General features: G+C 48.8%; 1 protein-coding gene across 1 annotated transcript; it reads left to right on the top strand.

Annotated features, from left to right (window-relative positions):
* Window positions 1-3,210: 3,210 nt before the first annotated feature.
* On the top strand, window positions 3,211-7,859 carry MIND_01280400 (uncharacterized protein; the record flags this gene model as incomplete). Its single annotated transcript, XM_037369275.1, has 22 exons — window positions 3,211-3,446; window positions 3,501-3,671; window positions 3,793-4,171; window positions 4,226-4,382; window positions 4,429-4,746; window positions 4,796-4,992; window positions 5,043-5,090; window positions 5,140-5,160; window positions 5,206-5,336; window positions 5,386-5,680; window positions 5,731-5,846; window positions 5,900-6,047; window positions 6,101-6,140; window positions 6,189-6,290; window positions 6,349-6,469; window positions 6,520-6,571; window positions 6,616-6,912; window positions 6,967-7,215; window positions 7,265-7,426; window positions 7,472-7,513; window positions 7,569-7,694; window positions 7,740-7,859. 22 exons carry the CDS (start codon window positions 3,211-3,213, stop codon window positions 7,857-7,859), a joined length of 3,528 nt encoding a protein of 1,175 aa, XP_037214481.1.
* Between the last annotated feature and the right edge of the window lie 6,842 nt (window positions 7,860-14,701).

Raw genomic sequence — 14,701 nt, forward strand, 5'->3', positions numbered from 1 at the left:
AAAAAACAGTTACTTTTTTCTCCACTTTCAGCCCCAAAAATCATCTTTCTCATCTCATGAAAGGCCATCTACAGCCTTTCTGCGTACTTTAACATTGTCTATTTCAGAGATAGGGCAGACTGCTCTAGGAGGTTAATCCTGTCTAGACTGAATGGCCAGTGATATTTGACCCTCCAGTTCTGGCCTCATGTACATTGTAAAGACAACCCTTGTCCCAACTCTAAAAGATACCTAGGCTCTGCCTCTAGTGGTCTGGCTCTGCTCCTGCCCTGCCAACTCTATTAGGCACAGGCTGCACAGCATCCCCCTGGGACCTAGTGTGTGGTATGGCACAGGCATACTGCTCAGCGCAACAATTGCTCTTAGCATATAAAGTATATAGTTGGCTAACTGGCCATTGGGGTTTCTTCTCTTTTGATTCTCCCCTGCTTGAACCCTTATTTCAGGCTGTTATAATTCTGCTTATATAGCGAACTCCGGGCGGTTCAACCAGCCCGGTGCTGACTGAGCCAAGTCAGAACATGGTAGAATTCTGTAGAGTTCTGTAGAATTCTGTAGAATTCATGAGACTATTCTTCAGTAGTATAAGTATTATAGTTAGGTCTGCAATACAGCAGTGGGTTTTACATCCTCTCACTTTCATTTCTTCCACCCAGGCTTCTAGGGTTGCCCTTATAAATGATGTTAGAGGAACCTCATCTATTGCCTATTGTCAGACTGCGGGTCGGGCCGTGCAAGAACCTCTCCTAAGAACGTGCGCCCGGAACAGAACAGACGAATCGTCGGGCCCGCAAGTATGGCAAGTGGGGTAGATCGAAACCGAAAGGGGCCCGTTGACTCGGTCCCTTGTCGCTGTCAGTGGTCGAAGGTTCGAATCGGGTTGTGTCAGGCCCGATGAGTTGGTGATTCCTCCTTGCACGGAGAGAAGTAGTTCTTAAGACGATCTAAGCGATAGAGTACATGGTACACCATTGCGTGTTTATATCTGTGGGCCCGCAAAGGGGTGATCAGACACCTGGGCCTCCCCTGCTCCTCCTCGCTCCCGTTCCTGGCCGCAGAGGGGACGATCGTACATCCCTTGCGGGCCAGGCGCTACTCCTAACCTCCTAGCACTCCTCCCCAGTCCCCTGGTGTTGAGTTGGGCTCGGCAATGGCTCGACGCGTCGTTCTCAGTCACATGCTTCCCACGTGTGCGTTCCTCCTACTGGGGCGCATGTTCCCCGTCGTCACGTGCTGCGTGTTACGGGCCCGCGGTGGCCCAACACCAGCGCCAGAGAGGACAGGCCGGGTCTTATCCGTGACACCTATTATGGATCGGACCTGGCTTGTCCTCTCACTGCTTGTGCTGGGCCACAGAGGGCCTAGGACATGCAGCATGTTCTGCCTGAGATGCCTGTCAATTCATGGTGTTGACCTGGCAATGTAACACTGTGTAGCAACAGAAATTTGCAAGGTTCATATAACAAGTGAATAATTCATAGATGAAGGAAGAAATAAGTATAAGTTTTTCAAGTTCCCAAAACAGTTTTTCAACTTTTTTGACCAAGTTGCCTATATTGTAGGCTTCTCATTAGTACATAGGGTATGAATAGGTTTAATAATATGCTTGAAGTCTATATACTAATAAGATAGTGGGTAGAGAATAAATAATCAAAGCCTTGAGGCACTTGGCCCAAGTTTGCATGAGGGTTTCTCATAAAAATACAAAATAGTACAATATTGGCACAAAGTCAACTTTTCAAGAGAGGAAATTACTGTTTGCACACACACTGCTGGAGGTGCGTAACAAATGGTACGCCGCCATCAATGCAAGGCTTGATATTAACCGAGTCATGGCTGCTCGCCCCATTGGGGGCAAACTACAGGCAATCAGCCCTGAGATCATGCTCGAGACCTGGACCGGAGTTGTCGAGGATCATGAGGGAGCGCAGGCTGTCGGGAAGTGGCTACGAGGAACCAGGGTTTTAGTGGGTCCTGCCTGCGAGACGCGCCCATGCAGCCGTAACCATTAACTCCATGGTGGATCCCCACACTGTTGTTTGGACTTCATGTAGTTGTACATTTCCCTGGTTGGTGGATCCCCTTCTCCCAGCCATGGGCCCCCTGTGGGCCCAGCCTTTACTTAAGCTCTGTATGATAACCTATGTTCTCTGTCTTAGCTTTTATGTACTGCCAAAAAAAGAAAAAAAAAGAGAAAAAAAAATTACTGTTTGTAGAGAGTGTGTTTTGACAAATAAAACAATCAATGGTTATTTCAAGTTATTAAATTTCCTCTGACGAAAACAAGTTGTTTTTGTAAGAGAAAAGGTCATAAGAAAACAAGAAATTTTGCGATCAACTTGCATAAAGGAAATTACTAGTTTTTGGCATTAAAAAACAAAGCCAAACATATGATGTTGTGTCAGGTTTTTACACAAAGAAAGTTATCCATTCATTAAAAAATGTTTTTACATTCTAAACAAAGAATTCCTTTGAGCCTAAGCAAAACCCACCAATACCCCTCTGTCCAAAAACTTTAAAGAGAGATATGGATCATTGACTGGCAAAAACAACTGTAAGCTTTCATGAATACAAAAGCCCTTTTTCAACCACCTCTGAGCCCCCCTATCTGTGATAAGGATTATGACACATTTTTTTCGCAAAAAAGCAAAACTAGTTCTTTTCAAAGTAACTTTTGCAGCCTGGATTCATATCAAATTCTAGTGCATACTGCAACTGAAGGTGTGATACAGTACTGTACCTAGTATCTCAGTCACTTCAAATTTCACACTCACAATATATTATATGATTTTTTCTTTGTATATCACAGAGGTTTTTAAGAATTTTAGGTCCTAAAGCACTAATTTTGGCAATTTTCTGGCTACTTCAGCGCCAAGAACTTCCAAATAACGGAGTTATATGAAGTCATATTTTTTGTATGCAATGTTACACCAAGAATATGATTCAGAATCAGTAAGTAAAATAGCCAATTGTGGGCCTCAGCTTCAAACCAGTCCCAAAGAGCCCCAGCCATGAACAACACCAAAGCACCCCAAAACAATGTTAAAGATCCCCACCTGATTATGTATCCTCTCTACCAGCCAGGTTGGATTGTCAATAATGATTATTGATGCGTCACAGTCACATCCCGTCTTGTCGCGTCCGATCACATCGATGTGACTGTGACCGTAACGATGACTCACGTTGCCCTTCTTTTTTTTTCCCCGGCATATGTATGAGCTTCCCACTATCCCAGGCCGGACCGCCGCCGCTCGAAAGGGCGAGAACGCGACTCAATCTTCTTGTGGCATTCGACTGGTATTGATCATCGCCAATGGGCGCTGTTTCTGCCAGCGCGAGCGCTGGGCCACCAAAGAATGTGATGGATACCTGCGCTCATGTGGAATTCTGCACGCGCTGGATGGAATGAGAGAGCTGGAGGGGGAGGGAAATACCGTGTATGCGGCGTATGTCTAGGTGAGACTCGTCTTCCCATGTGCGCTCATGAATGACGTTCCCAGTCTCCCGCCGGGGTATGGTGTATTTCAGGAGTGGCGATTGATTAACCATAACAAATGCGGCATCAGGCTTGGCCCGACAGACGGTATGGATCTTGGGCAGGTCGCATTCGACCCGACCGCGCGAACCGGGCCTTGCATTCGACCGCCTGTCTTCGAGCTTGCCGCTGCTCGGTACGTGCTGGTCGCCCTCTGGCTACCGCATCCTACGGCTCTACGATCCAAGTGCAGCATAACTCTCGGACCGCCGGTACTGGGCGCTGGAAGGATGATCGCATCCTCTCAATTGGATCAGCGTGCTGGGAAGGCGTCAATCTGCTGTCTGTCTGTGCGAAGCTGTAGGCTGTAATCCCGATGCGCCGGCTCCGCGTGCAACAAATGTCGCTCTAACTTCGAGCCGACGTTCTCCACAATTCCCTCTCCTTCCCCCACCACCACGCTCTATGTCGGTCATCTTCCCCGGCGGCAGGCGCGGCCGCACCAGCGGCCCACACGCCACAGATGCAGACACATCTTTTGTTGACCTCGATATGCCCCCGCCGGAGAAAGAGAAGGAAAAGCGACATCACTCACCGTTTTCCTATCTCAGGATACGGAAACGCTCATCGGAGAAAGGCGATCTCAAGAGGCAACCCTCGCGAGAGACTATCGGCTCCCCGCGGAGAGACACATCGGTGCGTAACCCAGTACTCTATGCGAATGAGTTCACCAACTACGACGTTCTTTAGCTTCCTCCTGTTCCACCACTCCCCACTCATACCCGCAACTTGTCTGAACCTCCTTCTCCTTCTGCATCCCGGCCCTTCCCCTTCCCCCAACCATATCGCGCGCCGCCTGTGCGTGCCAACTCAGGTTCCGACTCGTCCTTGTCCTCGTTTCCATATCGTCAGTTTTCCATTCGTTGAACGTCTTAATTTCTTACTCTGTCCAGCACCGACCCCACCTTCCAACATTCATGCTCTCCCCCGCGTCGTGTCACCCGCATCCTCCAGAGAAGACCTAACACATGCGAGGCTGGCAACGGCGAACGCCATTCTGCCTTCCCCGGGACCCGCACTTGCAGCTGCTGCGGTTCTAACCGCTGCTCAACAGTCTGGAAGCGTGTTCCCCTCATTTTCGAGAGAAGCACTGGGATCCGTCGACGGTTTGCCCGCACAGATCGCCGCCCATAGTACAGGCCAAGCGCGTGGACTCCGTGGAATCATGCAGACTGCTGCAATGGACAAGGCCAAGGTCGCTGCTACTGTCGGTATGTTAGCCAGCTCCGTCGTTCCAATACGCGCTAAACTTTGTTCGAGGTCCTATGATAACTAATGGGATGCAAAACCTGACAAAAGCACAAACGATTGTGGACGAGCTGATCGCCAGCGAAGCATGGAGCGTTGTCAAAGAGAGCGCTGCGGCAGTACTGGAACCTGCGAAGGATGTCGTTGTCATCCTTGACTCGGTGGTGAAATACATCCCGGCGATCATGGTCGCGGAATCGATATTTTCGGTGAGCTTTAATGGAGTAGTCAGCCGAGATGGAGCTAACCTGCGAGTTAGGTTGTTATCAAACACGAGCTGGAACGAAATGAAAATGACAAGAACATCGTGAGTTGCCTTTCGTATTAGCTATTATGCATCTGAACGAGTGTTACAGCTGGTTGTTTATCATACAATGGTGGGTACAAGAAAGTCAGTTGTTCCGACCTTGACACCTTCATAGTCGGTCTTTTGGTTCACCATGTGCGACCTTCAAGCGATCTTCCGTGCCGACCACGACCATATCAAGGATGGCCTTGATAACTTCTTCCAGGCCGTGGCGAAAACGATAGAGGATTTTGGGAACTTTCGAGAGTTTGTGTCTTAAATCTTCCAGTTACCATGTTTTTGAAGCGCTCCACAGTGTGTATTATCGACACGGCCACTTTACACACACGCTTAGGTCTTCGGAATATCGCAAAAAGCTGACAGGCTTTACAACCGCGTTCGCTACCCACAAATCCGACCTACATTTCCTCTTGTCGGAGAGCTCTGCGCTGGAAATACACGAGACGCTCGGGAGCGTTGGCGGGATGGCAGCGCAGTTGGATCTGGTGACGAAGCAGCTTGCGACTGTCACCGGCATGCTTAGCAGGCAGACGCCGTTCGAGATGAAGATCGGGGAGGCGGTGCGGGTTGGAGGCGAGAGGGCTCTCGAGGTGAGTATTGCGTCCAGACCGTTTGCATTTTGATTTTAAATACGGACCAGGACTCTTCATTTCTCAACCAATTGGCGCGAGACCACTTTGGTGCCCAGGAAGACCTGGACCCTCAAATCCAAACACATCTAAGGGTGAGCCTTGATGAGGCGTTGTCGTCGAACATGTGGGTTGTGTGCTTTGCTTATATTCGCGGCTGATCAGAGACAAACTGGATAGGCCGGGGTTCTCGCTGAAGGTCGAGGCAGCGCAGAAAGAGATGGCCGATGCCCTCGAGCGCTCCAAGGACGCGATACTGCATCAACTTAACTCGGGGGCATACCAGCTGATCAAGGACGATGATATTCGGAGTGTTTGGCAAGCCATGGTCAGTCATACTTCTTCGGAGTAAATCAAGAGCAATCGGTTGACGGTTAGCAGAACTGGAAGATCAGCTGCAAATCCCGACACTTTGTCGATGGTAAGAGCTAAAACACACCGAATCCATTGACACTGAGATGGGGTTCAGCGGTGCACAGTCATTTCGTCCAGCGATTCAGCGATCATGAACGTAACTCGGGCGACAGGCATGGCGAAGAATGGACGTTATATGTCCTGAGTCAGGTCATTTGTACGTAGTCCATGATACTCGCCGGCAATGTCTTGCTGATTGAACTGCGACCGATTAGACTATCCCAGTATCGCTGATGCCATCGACGACGATGGCAGCGGGTACATCTCCGTCCATGAAGTCAATCATTTTTTCAAGTCTCGGCCAAAAGAATGGTCTGCGCCGCAATGGCTTGCATAGTGCGTCTTGCTGTGAATTCAACAGAGCTTCTACTGACGAACATGCATAGCTGGGCAGCGGGATGGAAACATAATTCCTTGGCTTACAAAGAGCGCTGTCAGGTAAATAGCTATCTGCTCTCTGCCAAGTTCTAATAACAAACAAGAGCATATTTTCGGCAATCGAATCGGCCGCGCGGAAGGTTCATCCCGATAATAGGCCTGGCGTCAAAGCCTATATCAAAACGAGCGGAATATCGGAGCTCTATCTCGTTGTTAACTCCGTTGCTCCGGACATGCTGGCGCGCCGGGCTCATCATAGTCCGGTGCAACTCGATGCACTTCGTGCGGATATGATGAAGAAAGAGTCCGAAGCCATAAGCACGAGGATGGAGAGGATTCAATATCAACTTGAGAGTCCTGAGACGGTTTTGGCCGTTTTGGGGACATACAGGCTTGAAGGGGTGAGCTGTTTGCATTCGGTCGTGGTCCAACTTGAACTGATTCCAATTCTCCAGTTCATACTTTGTGTCCTCGAGCTCATCCTCGAGCGCCATTTGGCAATTCTGGAAGTCGCAAACTCTCTTGTCGTCCACGAACAAGAGCTGAGCAGCATGACCAACAGTATGAAAAACCTCGCCGCCGCGTTCGGCATGCGATACCGCACGCTGACCGAGAGCTGGAGACAGCAGCGGCTCGACACGGATTTTCTCGTCCAGAGCTTTGCTGGTGGGATATTTCGAGAGTGGCACCAAGTCTTTGCTGATGTGAGATTCCCGCTGAAAACCACGCGTCGGCGCGCTGACCTCGATCAAGCAGCAGCACGACGTCCATGAGAGCTCATATTCACCGACATACCAGCGACCGGTATCGCCGAGGATGCCGAGAACTCCACAAGAGATATTGATTTACCCGTTGCCGCCCCAACCGACATCGCCCGGCCTGTTGAGCCCCACAAGCCCACCGTCTGGCATTGCGGTACATTCCTTCGTTCTCTATTTCCGCATATTCGAATAAGTGCAGGCACCATATCCGAATAGTGGTGGCCATCCAACTCGCAGTCTGGTAAGCCGGCCACCGAAGCATAGTGAAGTTTTGCGTGCTGATTTGTGTATCATAGCATCCGGGGAGAAATCCCCATCGCGGGTCGAGCTACTTCTACCACTTCGATTTCGAACGGCGTCCGTCTGAGCGGCCTACGTCGTTAATCGAGCCAGCGAGTATTTCAGAGGTCTATCGTACGAAGGTGAAGTTGAATGTTCCTTGTGTTGTGAGGCTAACTGGTCGGTAGACCTCCAAGAAGCCAAAGTTGGAGGATCGTATTACAACGCTGGAGGGCGAGTTATCGGAGATCAAGGGGATGTTAGCGCAGTTGATCCAAGTTAGTTTGTCAACGGCCAGAGGAGGGTAGGATGAAGAATTTCAAACATTGGTCGGGTCATTAGTATTGTACTTGGTATACTCTATTAAAGCTACAACGGTATTTAATGTTAGCATTTGGGATGTTCTATCTCTGGATACATGGATATTGCAAGCATATTGACAATTTCACATACAAATTTGAAAGATTTTGGCTCAGGCTGTGGTCCGTAGAAGTGATTCCTAGATGGATGGTGCATAATCGCCGACTGATTCCTCGCCACTCCCTCTTGGGCCTTGGCAGATCTCCGGTGCCGACGGTGTAGATCCGCATATATCAAAGTATATTTAGCCTTCCGTTGGGTTTCCGTTACTTTCCAACTCATACGCAAATCAACACCCTTAGGGCTGCTGAAAGCGACCATACATGTACAATGTATGATTTAAGCTTAACTAATCTGTGCAAGGATATTGTTCGATTGACAGCCTCACAAATTGAAACAAACTTCATGCAGCAGTCAAGCAGCGCTGCAGAAACTTGTTTACTTAGGGTTTTGACTCCAGCAGACTGAGGTGGTAATATTAATCATTGGATAAGCTTGCCAGTGGGGTTTTGATTCTTCTCGTACCAATCAAGATTTTGCATTCTCGCTCCACACGCGCCAAAAAAAATCAAGGCACCGGCAACACGTTTAAGCCTTAACTTACCGATCACGTGCCCGTTGCCATTCGCGACCCGCTGATTTGACAGCTCGCCGTTCGGCTTGGACTGCGATCAGTGACACGTCACCGCCCGTCATCCTTGTTCTCGTCAACCATCAGCCACCTTCGATCCAGCCAGTGCGGAGTTGCTCTCTTTGCGCCGCCGGGAGGTGTTAGCAGTGGACGATACTACGAAGGGACACGCAACGCCATCAGTTTTTTCGAGGCTGTCACGGCAGTTACGACTCGGAAGGTCGACGTGGAAGGTGCTTTATTTCGCTGCTCGTTATTAACAGCGCTTAATTGTGTAGGATTGACAAGCCTTGGCATATTCGCTCCCAGAGGAAAGCTTCTCGCGTCCCTGATTACCGCCCACTCCATATTATCAACGCCATTCGCACTCACGCCTTCACGGCCGGTTTAGATTCCACCGACCAGAGCTGCCCCACGCATGCTCCATTGAAACACTAGGCTGTGAGGTGGCGATACCTGATGGTTCTCAAATCGAAGCTCGATATAGAGTAGCTTTCAAGAAGCATCGTATAAAAGGACACAGAGAGGAAGCGGAAGACCTCCAGCGCCGTTCAGTCACCGCTCTTGTCGCTGTCACTCAATACTCCTCAATATGCCGCCGAAACGACAAACGAAACTCGCTCGCGCTCCGATAGCCTGCGTACATTGTCGACGGAGGCATGTAAGGGTGCGTTTGCGTGCAATCGAGTCTTGCTGGCACTGAAATTGTCGCTTAGTGCCATGTTATAGTTCACGACGAATGGGTGTCTTGTCAACGCTGCACCCGCAAGAAGCTTTTCTGTGAATACATCGACGTCGACCAGCAGGAGGCAAGGGATGCTGCGAAGGTAGCCTTAAGTTGGCCAGTCGTCTCAGAATCAGCTGCGAGCGAGCCGGGCAGCCTCTCCCCTTCTCCACTTCGACTTCCTCTTTCCTTACCTGCAAGTCCGACGGGGAGATCTACCTGGGATGAGCCTTTGTCTCACGAGCGAGGCCGCGGCCCACATGCCATTGGCCATGACGTTGCTTTTAACCATCACGACGTACGCGTTATAGCTTTGCTTGATCCATTGCCGATCTAATTAAGCACTAGGTGCCGCGGCCTTTGGTCTCCGCACCTTCATATGACTACAACTATTATGACCTGGGACCGTCGTTTGACGTGATGCAGATCCCGCCAGGAGCTTCGTTTGTTTCGCAGCCTCGGTACTCTCCAGATATAATGCCTATGTTACCCCCCTTACAGTATGTCCTCCTGTCTATTTGGCGTCGTGTCTGACCTGGCTTCAGTTCTAACATACCATTCCATTCCTATACACCCTTCATTAGCGGTCTTTTACGCAGGAACTCGTGGCCCCACCAAGTTTTCCCCGCAGTCGGGCAGGCACATGACGGTTTGCATAATTGGGCAGACGAATATTCATTCCCTCCCTAGCATTTTGGACAACTCTTACGGCTATACTTGATTGTTGCCACTGGTTGTTACTCAACGGACTTGATACACTTGGGATATATGTTGTCCGAGTTGTCTTATAATGAACTATTATCAGTATATTCATTTGTATCAGGGTTGAAGTTAGTCAATTAATCCTGTCCTGCTAATAGACTTCAAATCAAATTTAAGTTGTGTGCACTGGGAAGATTGATTTAATATTTATTCACGGCAGGAGTTGCGCTAAAATTTGGTGTCCGTGTTTGGAGAGTTGTTCCGAATCGAACATGATTTAGAGATCCCCCCCCCTATGAAAGTTAAAGAATAAATGGAAGAATAAATTCCGAATTTATCTGTAGATTTTTGGTATGATAAAACCACTATATGAATGGTACTTTTTGACACATGGAAAATTCAGGGATAAAGCTAGCCTTTTTCCAGCACAAACACCCAGGTAAAACTTATAGATAAATGTTACATTCGTAATTTAACATGGCATTTCTATAAAGAAAAGGACTAGAGATAAATCCTGGATAAATCTGGAAGAAAAATATTGGTTTTTTCTGACAGATAAAGCCATAAATAACTTTGTGTTTGTCAAATACAAACGAAGCTGACCTAGCAGGGGAGGATCCAAAGAGAAGAAACTTAAGGGTCCGCCTGCTAGGTAGCTGACTATATACTGCTTGTCCGTAGCTGCCACTGTCGGGCACAGAAGGCTTGGGCGGCGTCGCAGGCGAGGTCCCAGGGCGACCATCAGGAGGGCGTTGACGGATCAGTGATTGTGCGGACGAGATGGAGGGCCGGACCGGAGTCGGAACCGGAATCGGACCAGAGTCGGACGCGTCTCCGAGGGGCCGAAAAGGGGGTTCCCCTGACACCAAGCACCCAAAGTGGGTCACATAGTTTATCACCTACCTCTCCAACCACCCCGATTTCCGAATCGAACTTCTTGGTGATTCAACCAAGAAGGCAAAGCAAGAGGGCCACGGGAGGATGCAGGCAAAGGAGGGAAAGGATGTCATGTTTGCGAAGTGAACCAAGGATATCTTCACCTCGGAGGATATGGACATGAAGTGGCAGTGGAAGTATGTAGTAGATCCAACTCCGTTAAGTCAGTTGACCATCCAGATGTGGAACCAGTATGTTTCCTCATTTTTGGTGTCCTGTGCTTATATTATGCTGCCAGCATCAAGAAGAGCTACTACAAGCAGCAGTGTTGTTTATAAGACCCAAAATAAGGGTCACTTTTGAATTAAAGGGTCTTAGATACTTATTTACCCTTATTTAGGGTGTGATTCTAAGGGTTTTTTTAAGGGTTATTTCCCCCAAAAAAGAAATTTATTTTCAACCATTTATCCATGAGAATCGTCACAAGAACCCTCAAGTGTACCAGCAGCTGGCCATGCTTGGCCTGCAGAAGCTCCCTTCCTCTGTTAGTGCAGCTGACAACAGTTGATGTCTGCCGCTATCATGCAGGTCACACTGGGTCACATGGGTAGATAAGGGTAGATAAGGCCTTAGATTAGTTCCCAGCCCAATCTAAGGCCTTAACTTAGAATGAAAATAACCCTGAATTTCAAGCTAACCCTTATCATTAGATACAACACTGACAAGCAGAAGAAGAAGACAATTATAGTCACTGGTGGAGGAATTAAGGAAGGCAAGGAGTACAACAATACTATTTAGCAGAAGAAGAAGACAATTACAGTCACTGGTAGAGGCATTAAGGAAGGCAAGGAGTACAACAATGCTATTGGTATAGTCCCCTTACCATCACACAACTTGTTTCTTACCCAAGCTAGAGAAAATCAAGGCGGAATTCCCCTGGTGGGATGAGCTCCACCCTCTTATCAGCGGCATCCCCAATGTTGACCCGATTGGTGTGTCCAACTCAACACACAGTGTCGACCATAGTAGTACGGCAGTAACTCTCCTTGCAGCTGCCAAGAGTAGTGAAGCGGTATCTAAGCCTGAAGACAAGGACAATAATGAGCTTACAACCAGCGACATTGACACTGGTTATGCCCGCAACTCCACCAACCCTATAGATGTTGCTTTGGACAATAAGGTTCCATCTATCAAGGGGTTGGTCTGAACAAGGCCTAAAACGGAGAGCAAAATCAAGGAGGGGAAGAAATTGAGCAAGGAGGATGAGAAGAAGCTGGGGAAGGAGGCAAAGAAGGAGAAGGTCAAGAGCAGGAAGGGCAAGGGGAAGGATGGGAAGGGGAAGTCAGTGAAGGATGAAGATGATGTAGGCACACAAAAACACCATCATGGATTTGACCTTGCTGCAGTCAACAGGAGAAAAACTCAGAAAATGAGAATATGCGGCTGAAGGTGCAGATGGGGCAGAACCACATGCTTTCACAGATGGTTGGCCAATTCACCTCTGGCCCCAGCATATCTGGTAGTGGATTCCAGATCCCACCTCCAGCATCAAATGACGGCACTGTATCGCAGTGGAACTTTGATATGTCAGGCATGTATGGTAGTGATAAGTAGAAACACTTTGAATTAGTGTATTCTAAGTCACTGAGCAGCTCTAACAACACCACTATCAACCAGAGCATCCTTCACCTTCCTCTGCTTGCACTGCCCCACAGACTCCTATGCAGATTTCTGACCATTCACCACTTCCAGCACATCTGAGTCCAAGTCTGAGTCTGAAGAAAGCCCCACCACATGGAGCTCTGCATTGAACTCGTTGTCGTCGTCAGCTTGTTTGATTTCATGGATGAGGGTATGGATGACAATACATGGGGGGACCTATACAAGAGCATGGTGGTGGTCTTGCTTGTTCTTAATTTGTTGTGGGAGCCCACGTAAGGACTGGAAGCAGCCCTTGAGAAATCCAACGGCGTGTTCTGAGCGTATCTGAACCTAACAGCAGTCAGTGCAGTCACCATTGTGAAACAGCACACACACACACCTGTAAGGGCAACCCCGGAGGCCTGAGATCAAGGTCCTAGCAGGGGAGGATCCAAAGGCGTGAACATTGGTAAGCGAATACAAATGAAGCTGACCTAGCAGGGGAGGATCCAAAGAGAAGAAACTCTAAGGGTCCGCCTGCTAGGTAGCTGACTATATACTGCTTGTCCGTAGCTGCCGCTGTCGGGCACAGAAGGCTTGGGCGGCGTCGCAGGCGAGGTCCCAGGGCGACCGTCGGGAGGGCGTTGACGGATCGGTGATTGTGCGGGCGAGATGGAGGGCCGGACCGGAGTCGGAACCGGAGTCGGACCGGAATCGGGCGCGTCTCCGGGCCGAAAGGGAGGTTCCCCTGACAACACCGTTGAGATGTAGTAGTTGTAAATTCGATTGGTGTGGATTGTGTTGGCAGGTTTTGTATATACAGTCTTAGCAACGGATGCGTGACACACCCTAATATCAGCTGACAATTTTGTGGCAATGATTTGCAACAAATAAATGTACCAATACACTTAATGTTTACAAAACACAGTCAGGAATGGAGTAGTCATAATGTAGACAATATTTGACTTGGATACCATGATATGAAACTTGATTTCTTGTAAATTAGATACAACTATCAGTTAAAGGAGCAAAAAAGGCCATTATTTGGAAATATTATTTCCTATATATAGATCCTGCTTAGGCCATCATTTTTTGGCTGAAACCCCAGTGTGCATGCTCTATGAATAATTCTCTGTGCCTCAGCACTACCCCCGCTTACTCAATTGCACATGCAGGTGCCTTTCACTACAGCCAATACCTCCCCAAACCAACACCAAGGCCTAGACCATCAACAACCAGGTCAAACTGGCAACCATGTCGTAGTAGTTAGTGTACTTGTTGCAGTATGTTCACAAATAGAACACAGTTTGTTTGTGTTTAGGGTAGCCCAGAAATAAGACCCATCAGTCCCGTGATATACACTATCAATAGCCCGTTCCAGACTCCAAACCCTCGGCCTGATAATCATTCCAACCATCATGTAAGTACTTTTCTCTGCCGATGCCCCCAATTGCTCCTCGCCGAGGTTCCCCGAGCGACTGCGGCAGCTTACACTTGGTTCGGCTTGAGCCTTGACCCTTAAACCTATGCTATTAAACTGTCCATAGGAGCTCTGAAGTCTGGATTGAATCCCCATTTCAAAACACTGTTTTGAATCTTTCAGGCAAAAACACCTGTTTTAAAACAGCAAGGGTGTGTAAGGGCAACCCTGGAGACTCCGACGAAAGCCTAGCAGGGGAGGATTCAAAGCATGAATAAAAGCTACGGAAATACACGGGGGGGACCGACCTAGCAGGGGAGGATCCAAAGAGAAGAAACTCTAAGGGTCCGCCTGCTAGGGCGCCAACTATATACTGGTCGTCCGTAACTGCCCGACGTAGAGCGCAGAAGGCCTGAGCGGTGTCGCAGGCTCTGTCCCAAGGTGATCGTTGGGAGGGTCTTGACGGATCGGTGATTGTGCGGGCGAAGGAGGCCGTGGAGGATAGTCGGGGTGGGTCGGAGCGTCCGAGGGGGCGCCGGTCGGATGCGCCTCGGATGCGTTCGGAGGGTCCGAAGGAGGCCGAAGCGGGGGTTCCCTGACAGGGTGTGGGAAAACTCAGTGTGCAGACTTTCAAAAGGGGAAAATATGTCAGGATAATATGAGTGAAAACTTACTCAATATGCAAATTTAAATATTTAGAGGTACTAATAAGGGTTATACAATATCAGTAATTGGTGATACCAGGGACTTTGGCATTAAAAACTCATCTGAGAGCTCAAAATTGCCTTTTTAGGCA

This window comes from Mycena indigotica, assembly GCF_014461135.1.
Source record: "Mycena indigotica strain 171206Taipei chromosome Unknown Mind.scaff0013, whole genome shotgun sequence".
NCBI classification, from domain to species: domain Eukaryota; kingdom Fungi; phylum Basidiomycota; class Agaricomycetes; order Agaricales; family Mycenaceae; genus Mycena; species Mycena indigotica.